Source organism: Lonchura striata, chromosome 5 (assembly GCF_050655825.1).
Source record: "Lonchura striata isolate lonStrDom1 chromosome 5, ASM5065582v1, whole genome shotgun sequence".
In the NCBI taxonomy this organism is placed as follows: Eukaryota; Metazoa; Chordata; class Aves; order Passeriformes; family Estrildidae; genus Lonchura; species Lonchura striata.
The window spans coordinates 67,281,215-67,298,029 of NC_140707.1; the positions used below are offsets into that span (position 1 = coordinate 67,281,215).

Below are 16,815 nucleotides of genomic sequence, written 5' to 3' on the forward strand. Positions count from 1 at the left end.
TATCCCAGCGCAGCCAGCCAATCACATCGCGCCGATTGCCCGCCGGCCCCACTATGGCCCAGCGCAGCCAGCCAATCACATCGCGCCGATTGCCCGCCGGCCCCGCCATGGCCCAGTTCATCCAGCCAATCATACCGCGCCGATTGCCCGCCGGCCCCGCCATGGCCCAGTTCATCCAGCCAATCACACCGCGCCGATTGCCCGCCGGCCCCGCCCCGCCCAGCGTTTCCACCAATCCCCTTCCCGTGCGTCGCTTCCTTCCCCGCCTCCATGGACGGAAGATGGCGGCGGCCGCAGCCAATGGGGAGGCGGGGGCGGGGCCTCAGGGGCCGCGCGGCGCGCACGCGGCGGCGGCCGGGGCGGCTCTGAGGGAGCGGGACCGGGAATGGAAACGGGGTAAGGGGCGGAATAAGGAACACTGGCAGGGACAGGGATAACGATCCCGTAAGGAACACCGGCAGGGACCAGGACCCGAGATACGGCCGGGATAAGGAACACCGGCAGCGACAGGGATTAATATCGGCATAGGGAACACCGGCGGGGACAGGGACCGGGACACGGCCGGGATAAGGAACACCGACAGGGACAGGGATAAAAAGGGGGTAAGGAACACCGGCAGGGACAGGGATAAGGATCCCGGTGAGGAGCACCGGCAGGGACCAGGACCCGGGACACGGCCGGGATAAGGAACACCGGCAGCAGCAGGGATAAAGATCCCGGTAAGGAACAGCGGCAGTGACAGGGATAAAGATGGGGATAAGGAATACCGACAGGGACAGGGATAAGGATCCCGGTAAGGAACAGCGGCAGGGACAGGGATAAAGATGGGGATAAGGAATACCGACAGGGACAGGGATAAGGATCCCGGTAGGGAACAGCGGCAGGGACAGGGATAAAGATGGGGATAAGGAATACCGACAGGGACAGGGATAAGGATCCCGGTAGGGAACAGCGGTAGGGACAGGGATAAGGATGGGGATAAGGAACACTGGCAGGACAGGGATACAGGGATAAGGATCGGGATAAGGAACACCGGCAGGGACAGGGATAAGGATGGGGATAAGGAACACTGGCAGGACAGGGATACAGGGATAAGGATCCGGTAGGGAACAGCCTGCCCAGGTGGAATCGCCGTCCCTTGGAAGTGTTCAGAACCGTGTGGATGTGGTGCTTGGGTTAGCGGTGGCCTTGGCAGTGCTGGGTTAATGTCCGGACTCGATCATAAATGTCTTTTTCAGCCTCAGTGACTTGTGATTTAATGAAATATATTTCATAATATGAGGTCAGCATCAGGTGGGAATCTTTATTAATGATAGTAACAAGCTAAAATAACAAAAAAAGCCCCACACCCAAACAAATCTGGAAAAGGTCAGAAAAAGAGATGAAAGTTGCAGTTTGGGGGTTTTTGTTTGGTAGTTGTATTCCTTTGGGGAAAAAAATGAAACTTTTCTATGGTTTTGAATTAAAAAGTAGTTACAGAAATTACTGCCAAAACTGTGATATACATAACCTAGACTTTTATTTTATATAATCAACAGATATCCTTCAGTAGGCTGTGCTCCAGAATTAACTTTTCCTAAAAGATATAGGGAGTAGGACTGTCAGTTCTGTGTTTTGTTACTGGCACATATTGGTTATAATCCTATAATTCAAAATTAATTTTTTCTAGACATGTGTTACATATTTGAAAGAATGCAGAAACGCAAGCTCTTTTCTTAGTATGCTGGTATTTAGGTCTGTAAAAAATTTGTTCTCAGAACTAAGTTATGCTAATGCCTTTTATTTCCTCATATTTTCAGTGGGTTTCCTATTTGAGAGAATAATCAGATTCAGTGAAGTGTCTGTGCAGAGCAGCTCCTTGAAGATAATTGTCCCTGCCAGCAGAGTGATTGAACAGGTTTGTGTTCATGTGAATCCCATGGTTTCCAGGTGCTGATTTTAACACTGTGCTTGTTTGTGTTGGTTTCTGTTTGTTTAAAGACTGGTGTAGCTGTTTGTGTTTTCCTCCAAGTCTCTTTTGATGGGGTCAAGGAATAGCCCTGTAGGGAAAGGTGGGCCTGGAATTCCTGGACAGGCTCTGCATGCATTGGCCTGACCTGGAGCCTGCCTCTTTCTTCTGTAGTCTCCGACCTTTTGGAAATAAATATATTAATTTTCTTTTCCACATAAGAGTTCTGTGCATGAATTGATGATCTTCAGGTGGCTTAAAATGTTTTTTACAAAATAACATAAAATCATAGAATGGTTTGGATTTAAAGGGACCTTAAATCACCTCATTCCAACCCCCTGCCATGAGCAGGGACATCTTCCACCAGGTTACTCCAAGCCCCATCCAGACTGGCCTGGAGCACTCCCAGGGATGAGGCAGCCACAGCTGCTCTGGGAAACCTGTGCCAGGGCCCCACCACCCTCACAGTAAAGAATTTCTTCCTGCCCTCTCTCAGTTTAAATCCATTTTACCTTGTCCTGTCACCCCAGGGTCTGGTGAATAGTCTCTCTCCCTCTTTCTTGCAGGCTCCCTTCAGGTACTGGAAGGCTGCAATTAGGTCACCCCAAAGTCTTCTCTTTTCCAGGCTGAACAATCCCAATTCTCTCAACCTTTCAAGATGAATGTTTTTAAAAAATGCTTTTTTCTTTCACTGCATCATTTTTGCAGGGCAGCCCTGGGGTCTGGTCTGTACCTGACTGCATGGGAGGTGTCTTGAGAGACCAGATGATTGTTGCCTGCTGGCAGCATTTTCCAGCTTTGTTGTGCTTTTTTTTTTGAAGTATAAAAATAATGGTATTTCCAAGCATTTCTGGGGAGGAAAAAAAAAAAAAGAAAAACAGGCAAAACAGAAGAAAATCAGCACTACCATGCTGCTCAGCTGTGTTGATACCAAACTGCCTCTGCAGACAGTCTAAAACTTGGGTTTATTTGGTGAGTGAAAAGATGTTTTTTATGGGGCTCAGCTTCTCCTGTGTGAGGGCAAACCCATTAGTGGCTTTCACACCAGACTTTAAAAAGAAGTGTTGAGAATTGTGAATCGGGGTCTTGGCAAGGTTTGGGACTGTGCTTTTGTGCTCCAAAGCAGTTCAGGTGCAAGATGGGTGGGTAATGGAGGATATAAGAAAAGCAGAAAAAGAGCATATTGCCCAATCCCTTTTAGGGTTAGGAAATTCAGCCTCAAACATGCCTTTGCCCTCCTCAGGGACCTTCACCCACTTCTCCCTTAGCTCTTCCCCTTCTCCTGTCCCTGCAACTGTCCCCTTTCCTTCAACAGAGGAGTTAAACACAAAAGAATTACATAAATTATTGCTGGTGTGTTTTCCTCTCTTATTTCATCCTGCATTTAATTTGGGGCTGGTTAGTTAAATACGTGTGGAGGTAACTTCTGCACATGACTGAGACAGTGCTTTTTTAGCTTCTTAAGTGAGTGGAAGGTGGAGGGACTGGGAAATGGGATAGAGATGGATGCTTTGGTAAATAAAGCATTAAGCTGGGAGGGAAGGATGTCTGATGCCAACATATTGCCTTGGTTGAATTGTTTCTGTGATGTATTTTTGCCTTAGCTGATACTTCAATGCAAGTTTAACAAAATATTTGAGTAAGAACAAAGCAGGAAGTGGGGGTGGGAGAGAAGAAGCTCAGCCAGTGTTCAGGACTGTAAAAATCACACTCAAATTGCAGCAGCACAAACACTGGGTAATTCCATGAGGCTGTTCTGAAGGTCCCAGTATAGAATGTGTTTTCCGTCCTGTTTCTAAGTCTTATATAATGAGTCTTTTCAACAGCCAAAATAATTTAGAAGTATTGGCAGGAAGCTAATATTTGCAGCTGTCCATTTTACAAGTCCATATCATGCTATAAACTTTTCAGTCTGATGAATTTTGATTCTGTTTATGTCAGGTGTTCAAGTCCAACAGGACTATTACATTATCTAGTCTGATCTCCTTTGCAACATAAACCATCTGTACTGTTGTTTATAGCCTTTACAGACTTTACATTAATTTATCACCTCTTTTTCACATTAATCTCAAAGCCCTTCTTCAAGATTGTTAATATTAATCAGGATTTTGTATTATTTTTTATTGCACTGTTTATATTGCTGAAAATGTTTTAAGGTGACCTTAATGTTTAGTTCGAGACTAAATGTGCAGCAGATAGATGAATGCAAGTATTTAAAAATTTATTAGTTCCTATTGTTTTCGTCTTTGAGACTTGTTTTATATAAGAATGCACTGTGGCCTTGAAAGGGCACTTGATATTCCTTTTTAATTCTGTAGTTTTCCAGATAAATGATAGCCTAATAAAAAAATCAAAATGAAAAGGTTCTTTGTTTAATATGGCAATTGAATCTTATCTGTAGAAATGCAGATGCATTAAAACACTCCTAGTTCTTATGCTGACTTGAATTAAATTATGCACATCCAAAGTTAGTTTTAAAGTGATTGTTTTGCTGTATTGTTTATAACCTTTCTTGCAATTGCTTTATTTCTTCAGCAAAAACTTTTTTTTTGTATTTTTAACTGATTAGCAACTTTTAACTTGCACCTCTCTGCAGCTCACCATCTGAGCTCATCTCTTACCATACTGAGATCTTTCTTTTTTCCCCTGTCTGTTATTTCAAGGCAAAACTGTTGCTCAGCTTCTCATTAAAAACAAGATGCAAAAGTGCTGTTATATTGGTGAAAAGACAGCCCAACATTTAGTTAAAATTGGCAAACTGGAGTTGTATGCTGGGAGTACCTGTAATAGGAACCTGTATTGTTTACTTTTCAATAATTTGAGGATTTTTTAATAATAATAATTTGTGTATATTTGTTGCTATGGGAAAGAGTGGGAGAGCTGAAATTATGTGTTACTACTCCTTTGTGCAATCAGAAGGGACAAGCAGCTGTGAAAGCAAAATTTCTTGTTTAGAAACATACAGCTCTTACTAGCAATTCTGACTTCAATTTTTATGTGGCTCATGAAGGAGTTTTTTGAGGTAAGAGGATTTGATTTTAGTTTGTTCAATGTCTGCCAGGATATATAAGGAAATACATTACTCAGATTTGAAAGGGAGAAAGATTTAAAGAAAAGTTAATTTTAGTGATTTAATGTCTTGAGCAACTATTATTTTGCATGTGCATTGAACACTCCTGTTTCAGGAATGTTTGTGGGAGATAGATACGAGTGTAAGAGGTTGAGAAAGGAAGGGTTTTGTGCTTGCTGGGTTTGGTTTGTTCACCTCTCTTCCCTAGGAAATGTGAGTGATGGGAGTTTCTGGACTCAGCATTTGCATGCTGAAGAGCAAATACAAATGCACACAAGTCAGTCATTCCCTGTATGTTTATGTGTGCTTTGCATGGACATCTGGGCGTTGGTATGAAGTCAGAATGATCCAAATCTGTGGATTAAAGTCACCAAATGAGACTTTAATAAAGAACGAGTATATTTTTAACCTCTGATCGTTCAGAAAGAAAAGTTGTGGCGTAGTTGAATTTGGTTGGCTTTTTTTTTCTCCCGTTTTTTGTGCTAGGCAGTTCTAAGCGTGATTTTTGATTAACGGGCTGCTTAGAGGAAGGGAGGCTTTTAAAAAGAAGAAAAAAATACTGGTGCTTTATTAACACTCGCGTTAATTATTATTGTCTCTGGTAATCCGCGACCGCTCTCTGGGCCGGTCACTGGCGACACCCGGTGGCCGAGAGCGGAATGACAGCCCCTGGCAGTCTGCCCCATCCTCTGGAGTTTTTCCTGCCCAAATCCTTGGAATTAGAACGTGGCTGTGTGGAGGGGCTCCTGCTGTCCCGACACTGACAGGACGCCACCTTAAGCTGGAAGCTGCGTGCTCTCTGTGCACACACATGCTCTCTTACTAAGGTCTTAATGCTGCTCTTGAAACTGAGCAAATAATGTGTCTTGTTATTGTCTGCCTGGCAGCGTGGTATCTTCCAGAAAGGACTAATGAGCCAGCTTATCTCAGAGTTGCTTGTTTCTCACTCTGCCTTCCTATTTGGGTTCTTTGCTGTGCAAGGACAGTGGTGGGTGCCAGGCTGGCGGGGTTATAAAAGCAGATGAAGACAGTTAAAAGTTTTTACCCCTGCTGTTATAACTGGGAAGTATTTTGCTAGCTAAACTTTATGATTTCTGCTCTGTATTTTATTTATGGTCAGTTTATACTTTTAAACTCTTGTGCCAGTATTGTTCTTGAGTAGCTCCCCTCCCTCCCCAGCATTTATTCCTTTGATGTATTTGTAGATAGTAATTGTATCCCCTTCAGTCTCTGTCTTTGCCAAGCTACACAAGGCAAAGCATCCAGCTACTTTTTGTGAAATAAACAGTTCATTACCTGCATGATCTAACCCTTCCTTCTCTGCACTTGATTATGGCTTAGTTATCAAGACATTGGCCTCAGCACAGGGCACTGCTGGGAGCCTGCTCTGACCCTGTGAAATATGAGTTTACTTAAGCACTGAGAACAAACATGGCTTGAGAGCAGGGTTATTAAAATGCAAAAAGCTCTTGACTTTGCTTTTTATCCCTGTCTTTTTTTTGGGGCAACAGGCTGCTGAATATGTTGGAAAGGCATTTGTGGATCTCAGAAAAGTAAGTTCCCCACCGAGGTCTTCAGGGTTCTTGGGTCCTAACAAAAACATGGAGTTCTGGTTTGGCCAGCAGGGATTGTCTGTGCTGGTGCATACAGCAGATCTCTTGATCAGAAAATCTGGAGTGTCAATACCTGCACACTTTGTCCTTCTCTTTCATGATTTTATTTCTTGAGACTGAGTCCTAAATCACTTAAAGAGTGAAAAAAAATTGAATGTGAACTTCTGGTGGAGTATGGAAAGTCACTGTGCATTTGAGTGTCATGAAAAGTAAAAGCTATTTTTTTGGGTTTTTTAATCATTTATGGCATTGATGAAGCTGCTGCTGGAGTTCCATGTATGGTTCAAGAGTAAGCACTGTCTAAAGGCTCCTGAAAACAAAGAGCTGAAGAGAGTCCTTTGCATGGCTTCAATGTCCACATCCTCGATGCCTTAGCATCTTTTGTGGAGACTCAAAAGTAAATTCTCCTCATCAGGATAAAGGCAACATAGCTCTGAAACCCTTTTTTTCAGCCTCTTCCATCTTCCTGTTGTCACTTAGATGACATCTTTTCCTTTTGTCTGCTACAAAGCATTGAAAATTGAACTTGGGGCATGATAAAGATTCAGCAGAGCCCCCAGCTGTCAGACTGTGCACAAAGAGCATGTTTTGGAAACTGATAGTCTGTGAACTGCCACAGGCACACAGGGATCTCAAGTTTCTCGTGTTGCTTTGAAACTGGAGAGGGTCTGACAAATTACCTTGACGTGGGGATGTTCTGGAGTAGCTAAATATAAAAAAAAAGGATATTGTGGGATGTGACTCGCAAAGACACGTTGGTGATCTGCAGGTTCTGGGGAAGCAGATGAGGAAAATGAGAAGTTGTTCTCCCTGAGTAGGCTTGGCAGATGTTTGTGCAATACATCTGGAACTGCAGAGGATTGCTTGGGCAGTGATGTTAGAGTGGGGCTAAGAATTACCAAGAACACAAATGTTGTTTTGTATTCCCCTATATCTGCATGTTTAGGGGAATCTTCTTACCTATTCAGCAGTGACTGATTTAAGCTTGGGTTGTTAAGAAAAGAGTCTTGAAAACATAATAGTTTTGTGTTTTGAAGAATGAGCTCTGATAATGAAGTGTACTTCAGGTAAATTACTGTTGTGAAAGAATTTCTGAAATATTCCAGTAAATAAAACATTGACTTTATGTCATTGTAGGTATTTTGGCACCAGTGTGTGTGGTAGTGGAAGCTTTTTTTCAAATTACAGTAGTTTCTTGATATCCTTTTATTATGGTTGCTGCTAAATTCAGGCTGAAATTTCCCAGGCTTCCTGTGGTGTAGAAATACATTTTTTGGAAGAATTTCAGCAAGTTTTACTAATCTTTGGGAAGACTTCTTACTTATTTCCAGATTTTCCTGATTTTTCCTGTTTTCCATTTCTTCTATATGAGGATGCTGGTAGTAAATGGCAGTGTCTAAATTGAAGGAAATAAATGGTGTTGTTGCAGAGTCACTAAATTATTCATGCAGCTGTGTAAGTAATTTTTTCCTTTCACCTTTCTCTGTAGGGTGGATCATTGGTTTTACCCATTCATGTGGTGTTTTGTTCAGCTTAAAATGGCTCTGAAAATTGTCACTCTTGGAGTCCTTTCTTGTAATCCCAGACCTGAAAGAGCATCAGAGCACTTTCTGATTGTGGAATTTGCAGGTGCACCACAGTGTCACAGTGACTTTTGCATTGTATCTTGTAGTGCAGATTTTCAGAATGAAGCTTTTTGTGTGAAAGTGTGCTGCTGAACGTGCTCACTGATGTTTGTGTGCACTAGGATGGTGAATTGGGCAAAAACTGTCCTTGTATCACTGATTGGGAAGGTGAGGAGTGAATGTTGGCCCTTGCTGGGAATTGCTTAGCAAGCTGTTCTGCCACAGTCTGGACTGGGAATTGTTTGTAGGTCAGGTTCTTGGTAAATCCATTTAGAGAAATACTTTATTTCTGCCTGAATTGACCATCCCAGTGCATAGCTCTGGTGCCAAGTCAGACAGCAAAGCTGTTGGACATCTTCACAAAGGAAAATGCTGAAAGTGAGCATGAACCTCCTCTGAGCTGCTCGTGGCTGAAGTGTGAATGGATCAAAACTTAATGCTACATGCAGGTGACCATTGTACCCTCTGTGTTGGACTTCCAGCAGCTGTGGCTCTGTTATTTGAGAGGCTGCTTAGCTCTGTATCTTCTTTCCTATGTTTGTGGTTACAAGAAGCCATCTCGGTGTGATGTGTTCGGTGGGAGGTGCTCACAGGAGAAAGGAAATGACTTTTCTGTGGTGGCTGTGGTATGATGGGATAAGCACAAGTGCAGAAGGCTGAGACTTGGATTCTCTTCAAGGTTTGCAGCAGACTGGCAGGATAGCTGTGGTTCTTTACAGACACAAACCTCATCTTTGACCCCCATGTCAGAGCCTTGCTCAGTGCAGAAGCCAGGGCCCAGCACTAGGGCAGTTTTCCTGTACTGCAGAATCCACCTGAGGATGCAGCATTTATTGTTCACCTGTTCAGAGGCTTCTGAGAGTGCAATTTAGGCATAGATGAGCTTTCAGAGTGTTTTTAAATACAATATTCTTTGCCAGAAAAAAAGAAGAAAACATAATATATTGATTTTAGAATACAAATAGCCCAGTTGCAGTATCTTTTTCTGTAATTTACCCTTTGCCTGGGACTCTTTCAGACCTGCTTTTATGAAACAGGATTGCTTCTGCTGAAGCTTCTGCCAGCTTGATCTGAGAATAGCCATGAGTGCAAAATAGAGCATCTCTTATCCTCTTATTTCTCCTTTATTGGATGACCACCTCACCCACACCTGGATGCAGTTGTATTCTTTACCTGCTGAGGTCACTACAAGGAAAGCTCCCCCTCACAGGGAAGTTCTTGGCTGGGTCCAGTTGCTCATGGCAGAGTGGGATTTCAGGGACAGCTTCCTTTGTGTCACCAGCATGGAATTGGATGAAAAGATTGAAAAAGGGATATTCTCCAATGTGTTTGAATTATTGTTTTACACTGTTTCTTAGAGTATTTAGAAACTGTGTTTCCCATATTTATGTCAGGGTGCTCTAAATTGTTCTAGAGAAGGTAGGTTAGCAATCTGACAATCATATCTTAATAAATTTGTCTTAATTTTGAAGTCAAAATTTGTAATTTGGCATTTTTATAATTTTGTATAGTGTGGTCTATCTTATTTGAGTTTTTTAATTGTACATTGGATTATTCTCCACTTTTTCAATTGGTCATCTGATCTTATGCAGCTCTTTATGATCTCTTTGGTTCATACATTTTTGTCAATAGGCTTTCAATTACTCAAGCTTGAATGTTAATTTGTTGCACTTTGGACCTGAAGGCATGCCTAAATGTTCTAGATCTCTGTAGATCTCCATCATATTTTCCAGTGTTGGAGGCAAAATCAGGACAGGTCTTTCTCATTTGAATACAGAATCTTGCACACACACAAAAAAAAACCCAGTCTGAAAGTTTTCTTCTGATGAAAATAGTCACTGTATGGTTTTTGTGATTGATGCATTTAAAGCTATGCTTGATCCAATTCAGAAGTTGTTTTTGCAATCTCTCTATTGATGTCCAGTATAATATTCGAAAGAGGTTTTGTTTCCAGTATAATATTCAAAAGATGTTTTGTTTTTTTATGTGAACACTTGCTTATGCCCGCAAAAGATGAGTTCAGAATAGTTGTAGTTTCCATTTTGAAAAATTTTTTTAAATTATTGAATCCCAAAGCACTGAGCACCTGGGCCTTTTTATTCTTTCCTACGTCTGTCTCTTACTTTTTCCCTCCAGCCAATACTGTTTAAGGCCATTTCCTTGGTTCTCTCTCCCACCTACAGCTCCTCTCTCCATTGCTAAACAGAATTGTACCCCAAAGCTCAGTCCTGGTGGGAGGGCAGGAATTGATTTCATGAAAGGCAAGTAGCTTGGTAGACCTAATTTTTTTGATCTTCCCATAGACTTTGTGTTTTATCTTTTTCCTCCTTTCTATTCTATTGATACAATTTTTTCTGTACTACAAATGAAGAATTACATGGAGCTTCTTTCTGACTGTGCCTTACATTTGGAAACGAGATGTAGCTGATTGCAGAGGATAAAATAATTCTCTTGGCAGTTACATCTTGTCTCTGCACTTCAGCATAGCCTCTCGTGCATTTTATCCCTTCCTGCCTGATGACTAAATGCACTTTGCCTTCAGCAGGCTTTATGGGAATGCTGGAAAAACCCCTTCTCCCTCTGCTTGGGTGAAACAGCAAACCCAGCTGTGGGAGAGTGTGTGCTGGAGAAACTGAGCATTCCTGACGGGCGTTTTGTGCTTCCCCTCTGTGCTCAGATCATTTTCCTGGTCTGTCTTCTGCTGGGGACTGCTGCCAGTGAGGAGAGGTGTCTGCAGGCTGCTGCACTGGGGCAGGGCAGCACTGCTGTGCTCTCCCTGCACTGGGGCAGGGCAGCACTGCTGTGCTCTCCCTGCACTGGGGCAGGGCAGCACTGCTGTGCTCTCCCTGCACTGGGGCAGGGCAGCACTGCTGTGCTCTCCCTGCACTGGGGCAGGGCAGCACTGCTGTGCTCTCCCTGCACTGGGGCAGGGCAGCACTGCTGTGCTCTCCCTGCACTGGGGCAGAGCAGCACTGCTGTGCTCTCCCTGCATTGGAGCAGGGCAGCACTGCTGTGCTCTCCCTGCACTGGGGCAGAGCAGCACTGCTGTGCTCTCCCTGCATTGGAGCAGGGCAGCACTGCTGTGCTCTCCCTGCACTGGGGCAGAGCAGCACTGCTGTGCTCTCCCTGCATTGGAGCAGGGCAGCACTGCTGTGCTCTCCCTGCACTGGGGCAGAGCAGCACTGCTGTGCTCTCCCTGCACTGGGGCACTGCAGCACTGCTGTGCTCTCCCTGCATTGGAGCAGGGCAGCACTGCTGTGTTCTCCCTGCACTGGGGCAGAGCAGCACTGCTGTGCTCTCCCTGCACTGGGGCACTGCAGCACTGCTGTGCTCTCCCTGCACTGGGGCAGAGCAGCACTGCTGTGCTCTCCCTGCATTGGAGCAGGGCAGCACTGCTGTGTTCTCCCTGCACTGGGGCAGAGCAGCACTGCTGTGCTCTCCCTGCACTGGGGCACTGCAGCACTGCTGTGCTCTCCCTGCACTGGGGCACTGCAGCACTGCTGTGCTCTCCCTGCACTGGGGCACTGCAGCACTGCTGTGCTCTCCCTGCACTGGGGCACTGCAGCACTGCTGTGCTCTCCCTGCACTGAGGCACTGCAGCACTGCTGTGTTCTCCCTGCACTGGGGCAGGGCAGCACTGCTGTGCTCTCCCTGCACTGGGGCACTGCAGCACTGCTGTGCTCTCCCTGCACTGGGGCAGTGCAGCACTGCTGTGCTCTCCCTGCACTGGGGCAGGGCAGCACTGCTGTGCTCTCCCTGCACTGGGGCAGGGCAGCACTGCTGTGCTCTCCCTGCACTGGGGCAGTGCAGCACTGCTGTGCTCTCCCTGCACTGGGGCAGGGCAGCAATGCTGTGCTCTCCCTGCACTGGGGCAGGGCAGCACTGCTGTGCTCTCCCTGCACTGGGGCACTGCAGCACTGCTGTGCTCTCCCTGCACTGGGGCACTGCAGCACTGCTGTGCTCTCCCTGCCTTGGCAGCACTGCTCCCAAATGTAAACCACATGTCCTGTGCATGCACGAGCTGCTTCCCACTGCCAGAGCTCTGGGTTTGTTCTCAGCTTGCTCTGGAACTTTTAATAATTGTGAAAATAAAGGGAGGGTCTGCTTGCATTGTTTATAGTAGGAAAGAACAGTGCAAGATTTCATCTGCTGCTGTTCAGATCCCTTGCTATTTTTGGTATTTGACCTCTGCAGAGAAGATTGCCAGAACTACAGGTCTTTTTCATTTTTATTACGTGTTTCTACCCTCCTACTCATAAGTTACTCTTACGTTAGTGATTAAGTCTTTGAGAATGTGCCATTTTTCCACATTTTTCCCTGTATTTTTCAAAGGAAAATTTGTATTTCTATATATTTTTGAGCTAACACTCCCTTTTGGAAAGGAGAACTATGCAACTTGGCAGCATCTTCTGTACACCACTCAAAGGAAAAGGGAAATAACTTATGATTTGCTGGTTTATCTTTTGAAAAACGTTCTGGATTGAAGAGTACTGACTGATGAGCCTGTTGGCTTGAGCTGAAGCTGCAACGTTTAGAATGCTGCACAAACAGCACAGCAGCAAGTGCTGGGACAATGTTAAGTTTAGTTTGTGCAGATAGGTGCTTGCTTTTCATTTCTCCACCATTGGAAAGGGCTGCCTTTAGCACAGCTGTTTGCTTCTAGTCTTGCTGTGTAGTTGTTTCCACACTCCACCAGTGAAAAACACATAACAAAGGCATCAAAAAATCCTGTCCTGCCTCTTTGGCATCACTTCTACTTCGTGCCTTCTATTCTAAACATTGAGTTTATTTCTTTTTTAAAGGAGCCTTGTAGGATGCCCTGGAGGTCAAAATATTTTAGGTTATTTCAGAGAATGGTATTTATTCTGACTTCCCAAGATGCGATGAATTTTGAGTGTTCTTCCAGAAGTTTATTGTTTCTGGTAGTTGTGGTATCCAGGAGATGTGCAGGGGTTGCATGTAACTGTGTACTTAATTCATGGAGCAGATCACCTGAGTGTAGTTCCAAGTCTAGATATAATAACATAGAAGTTTCAGGTTTGATTTAGAAAAGGTGGCTTTCCCTGGCTCGGAGGGTGCAGGTGTGGATGCAGCTGAAAGATTCAGCTGTTCCCCTTAAGGAATGGGGATTCCTAAGGATGGGATTACACCTTTTTTTTTCCAAGCACGAGTGACTGGCCAGAGCCAGGCACCTTCAGCCAGGTGCTGGTGTGTCATCCCAGTGGTGGTGGTTTCCTGGCACCCTGACATCCCCTGCATTTTGCCAGTGTTGAGACTGTAGATCCAGACTGTGGTGACTTTGCTGGAGAAAGTGAAAAACCTGATTTTAATGGATTACTTCACATTTGGCAGCATTCTCAGAATTCACATTCTGAGGAGAGGAGGACCTATGGGGAAAGAAGAGCTTTTGGCCAATGCCCTTTGTGACTTCTTCTGAATCTGGAGTAGTCCAAGAGCAAGCTGTTGGTACAACTCTTTGTGTCAGAGAGTTTGTCATACAAACATGAGCAGTTCTCCTCTCTGATCATCACAACTGCCTGTTGTGCTATGTCCAAAACATTTCAAAGACTCTGATTTTGCCAAGGGATTCTTTGGAACACAGATACCTCTGTTGTTGAACTTAAGGAACTAAAAGTGCTTTGGTGCAGAGGACCATGTGCTTTGAGGTGGCTGCAGTCCAGTGCTTAGTTATCTTCTATTGTGTTTGGAAGACCATTGTTTCCTATTTGTCTCATAAATTTAACACAGATCCTATTCCTGCCATTTAAACTTTCCCATCAAAATACAACAGTGGCTTCCCCTTCTGAAAAGGAAGGGCTGGCAGCTACACCCTGAAGTTTGAGCATGAATTGTTTATATAACCTTCAATCACAATTTCATAATAGTCTGAAGACTTTCTTGCTAAAGCAGACATTTTACTGAGTTTTTAGCAAAAACCTGGCTGCCATCGAACACAAGTCTGAGTTGTTGCAGTGGAAATAGAATTGAACCTTCACCTTCCTGATGGTAGAAATTGCATTTCTGTCTGAAAATATGAACATAATTTTCTGATATTTCAGAATAGCTGTAGTTAAGTCATTCTGGGCAAAAGCTTTTGAGTTGTGTTGAGCTAATTTTATTTCCCAGAAAATATTATTAAAACTGAATGAACCTCCTTTTGCAGACTCTGGCTTTTTATAACTTCTGGGTATTTGTAAAGTTCCTTCACCTTCCCCAGCAGTAAAAGCTCTGCCATGAGTGTTGTAGGAACTGCTTATTGAAAGATACTCTCTATCATAGTCAGTAATATTTAAACAACTGCAGCTCGCCTTCCAAATGGATGACATTTGTCAGGAACTTGTCTGTTTGAGTTTACTTGGCCTTTTGAGTAGACAAAGTCTGAATATTTAGAGCTTAAAATCAGGTCAGCTTGGAAAACTATATTTTTCTTACAAGAAATTTGCAGAGGGAACTAGATTTTTTTAGTAACCATAGCACTGCAGGAGAGCTGGTTTACGAAAACTCCTTTTTCCACCCTCAAGCATGTGTGTTTGAAACTATTTAAATAGAAACTTCCATTGTAATTCTTCAGTAAATTGAATTAAGCAGTTTTCCTAATTAATAATGTTAAAAATATTTTATTTCTTCAGTTTATATTATTAATTTGCATGGATGTTTAACAGTTTTGTGTTTAAGCAGCACAGCAAACAGCGTTTGAGAGCAGTTGGCTTTATGTAATAGTTCTAGTAAAAGCTTGTTTCATTTGAGGACATACCCAGAAAAGTAAGGAAGGAACAAGTTCTGTGGGTAGGTTGTACACAGGGTAATGCCAGAAAACACGTTGAACTTCTTTGCTTCAGAGGGGGAAGGAGTTTCCACAGGATGTCTGCATTTTATGGCAGAAATGACTGGTAGATGTGCTCTGAAAGGTTGCTTTGATGTAGAAGATTAACCTGTGGACCTCATTGTCAGGATATTACTGAGGCAAATCGCTTAGTGAGATTATTTGTGACTTGGGAATTAAGTTTTTATGTGTGCCTGCTTAAGCTGTTTTATAAGAAATTGCTGGTTTGTCAGATGGTGTCATGAATATTTGTGTACACCAAACTAGAAGAGGGAAAGCAAACCCCTGAAACCACAAACAACGCCAAGAAGGAAAGGAAAAAGCAGAATGCAGCTTTGTCATAGCAACTTCTCCTTTGTTTTTGGTCTCTCATGGGCAGTTAAAATAATTGCAACTAAAGCAAGTAATACATGGAAACTTGCACATTCCACCCCTAAAAATCCAGCCTGGAGAATTTGCAGAAAAATTGATGATAGAACAGCTGGGAAGGCATGAGAATATTTTCTCACATTGTGTCTGCCTGATTTTTATTCCATTTCTCTTTGGGTGTTTATTTTTTAAAGGGTCAATTCATGCATATTGTACCTGGGATTGGCTGCTGGTGCAGGCCTTAAGGAAATATCAGTACCAGTGAGAAATCACTGGAGTGTTGACCCCTTAAAACCTGCTGTGATAACCTCAGTGTTTGGGTTTTGATTCTTTTTAAACACAAAATAGTGGCCTCATTGAACCTGTGTTTTTGACAGAAGTGGATGACTGTAATAACATACCTACATCTTTATTTTAAAAATGGTTGTAGTTTTTGAATCACTAAAACCATTGCAAATACCTCTTTAAAAAAGGTAAATGCTGCTGTGCTTTTCCTGGCTCTGAACTGACAGAGTCTTTACTGCAGTTACAGAATATAATTTTCTGTTGTGTTACAGAAAGGAAAAGTATATTTTTCCTTTTTTTCAGGTCATATTTTAGAAGTGAATCTGTGAGAGAATCCAAGAGAATTGTGTTTAATTTTGGTTTTGCTGGGTAAAGTTTTCATTTGTATGCATTGCTGAAATAGTTTGGGTTTCTAGAAGGGTTCAGTAGTGCCAGAGTCGAATTGCCTCTGAAGGGAAGATTTTTATCATCTGCACTAAAAGCCAGTGTTCTGTGGTTTTACAGGAGGCTCAGAAAATGCTGAGGTACTTAATTGCAGTGAGTTCCACAGGTCATACTGCCTGTTTAGGTGGTCCCTGATATGCTGGCAGGTGTTTCTGTGCGTCATTGGGCACCTAAATACTTGTAAAATTACCTCACCAGGCCATTTCAGGCTGTAGTGCTGTGTAATGTTGGTCTTGTTCTCTGCCTGCCCTGTGCACGTCCCTCAGCACAGTTCACTGAGGAAGTCTCCTGCAGTTGTACTGATGCAGCTGTTTGTGGGCTGTGCTTCCTCGAACAAAACTTACTCCTCCTCAGGTAGAGGGGGTGACTTCATTTTGTTTCCACTTGTGGAGAACATCATGTTACTTGATAAAAATAATCAAGCAAATTTAGCTAAGTGACTTTCCCAGGATTCCCAGGTAGAGTGTTCAGTCTGTTAAGGGGATTATCTGGTGTAGTGGTTACAGACACGAGAGACTGAACTCCTTGAATCAGGGAGCCCTTTCCTGTTGTGTGCTCCAGTGAATGAAGTCGTGGTACGGAGGACATAGAGATAATTGAATTTTAGCTCCGTGCATCACCTCTGCACAAGATGCTTC

The 16,815-nt window shown here is 43.5% G+C and overlaps 1 protein-coding gene across 5 annotated transcripts in view; it reads left to right on the plus strand.

The window, feature by feature from the left end:
• The first annotated feature begins 316 nt into the window (after window positions 1–316).
• Window positions 317–16,815, plus strand: part of WDR89 (WD repeat domain 89) — a 32,723-nt gene continuing 16,224 nt past the window's right edge. Inside the window, exons 1-2 of one of the 5 annotated variants that reach the window (XM_085580902.1) lie at window positions 317–602; window positions 1,800–1,897. Coding sequence is in view for 1 of the 5 variants with exons in the window: in XM_085580900.1 (XP_085437026.1) it covers window positions 4,944–4,970 (27 nt within the window). In the remaining 4 variants the exon portion in view is untranslated. The other 4 variants (XM_077783920.2, XM_085580901.1, XM_085580900.1 and 1 more) reach the window with 4 other exon arrangements.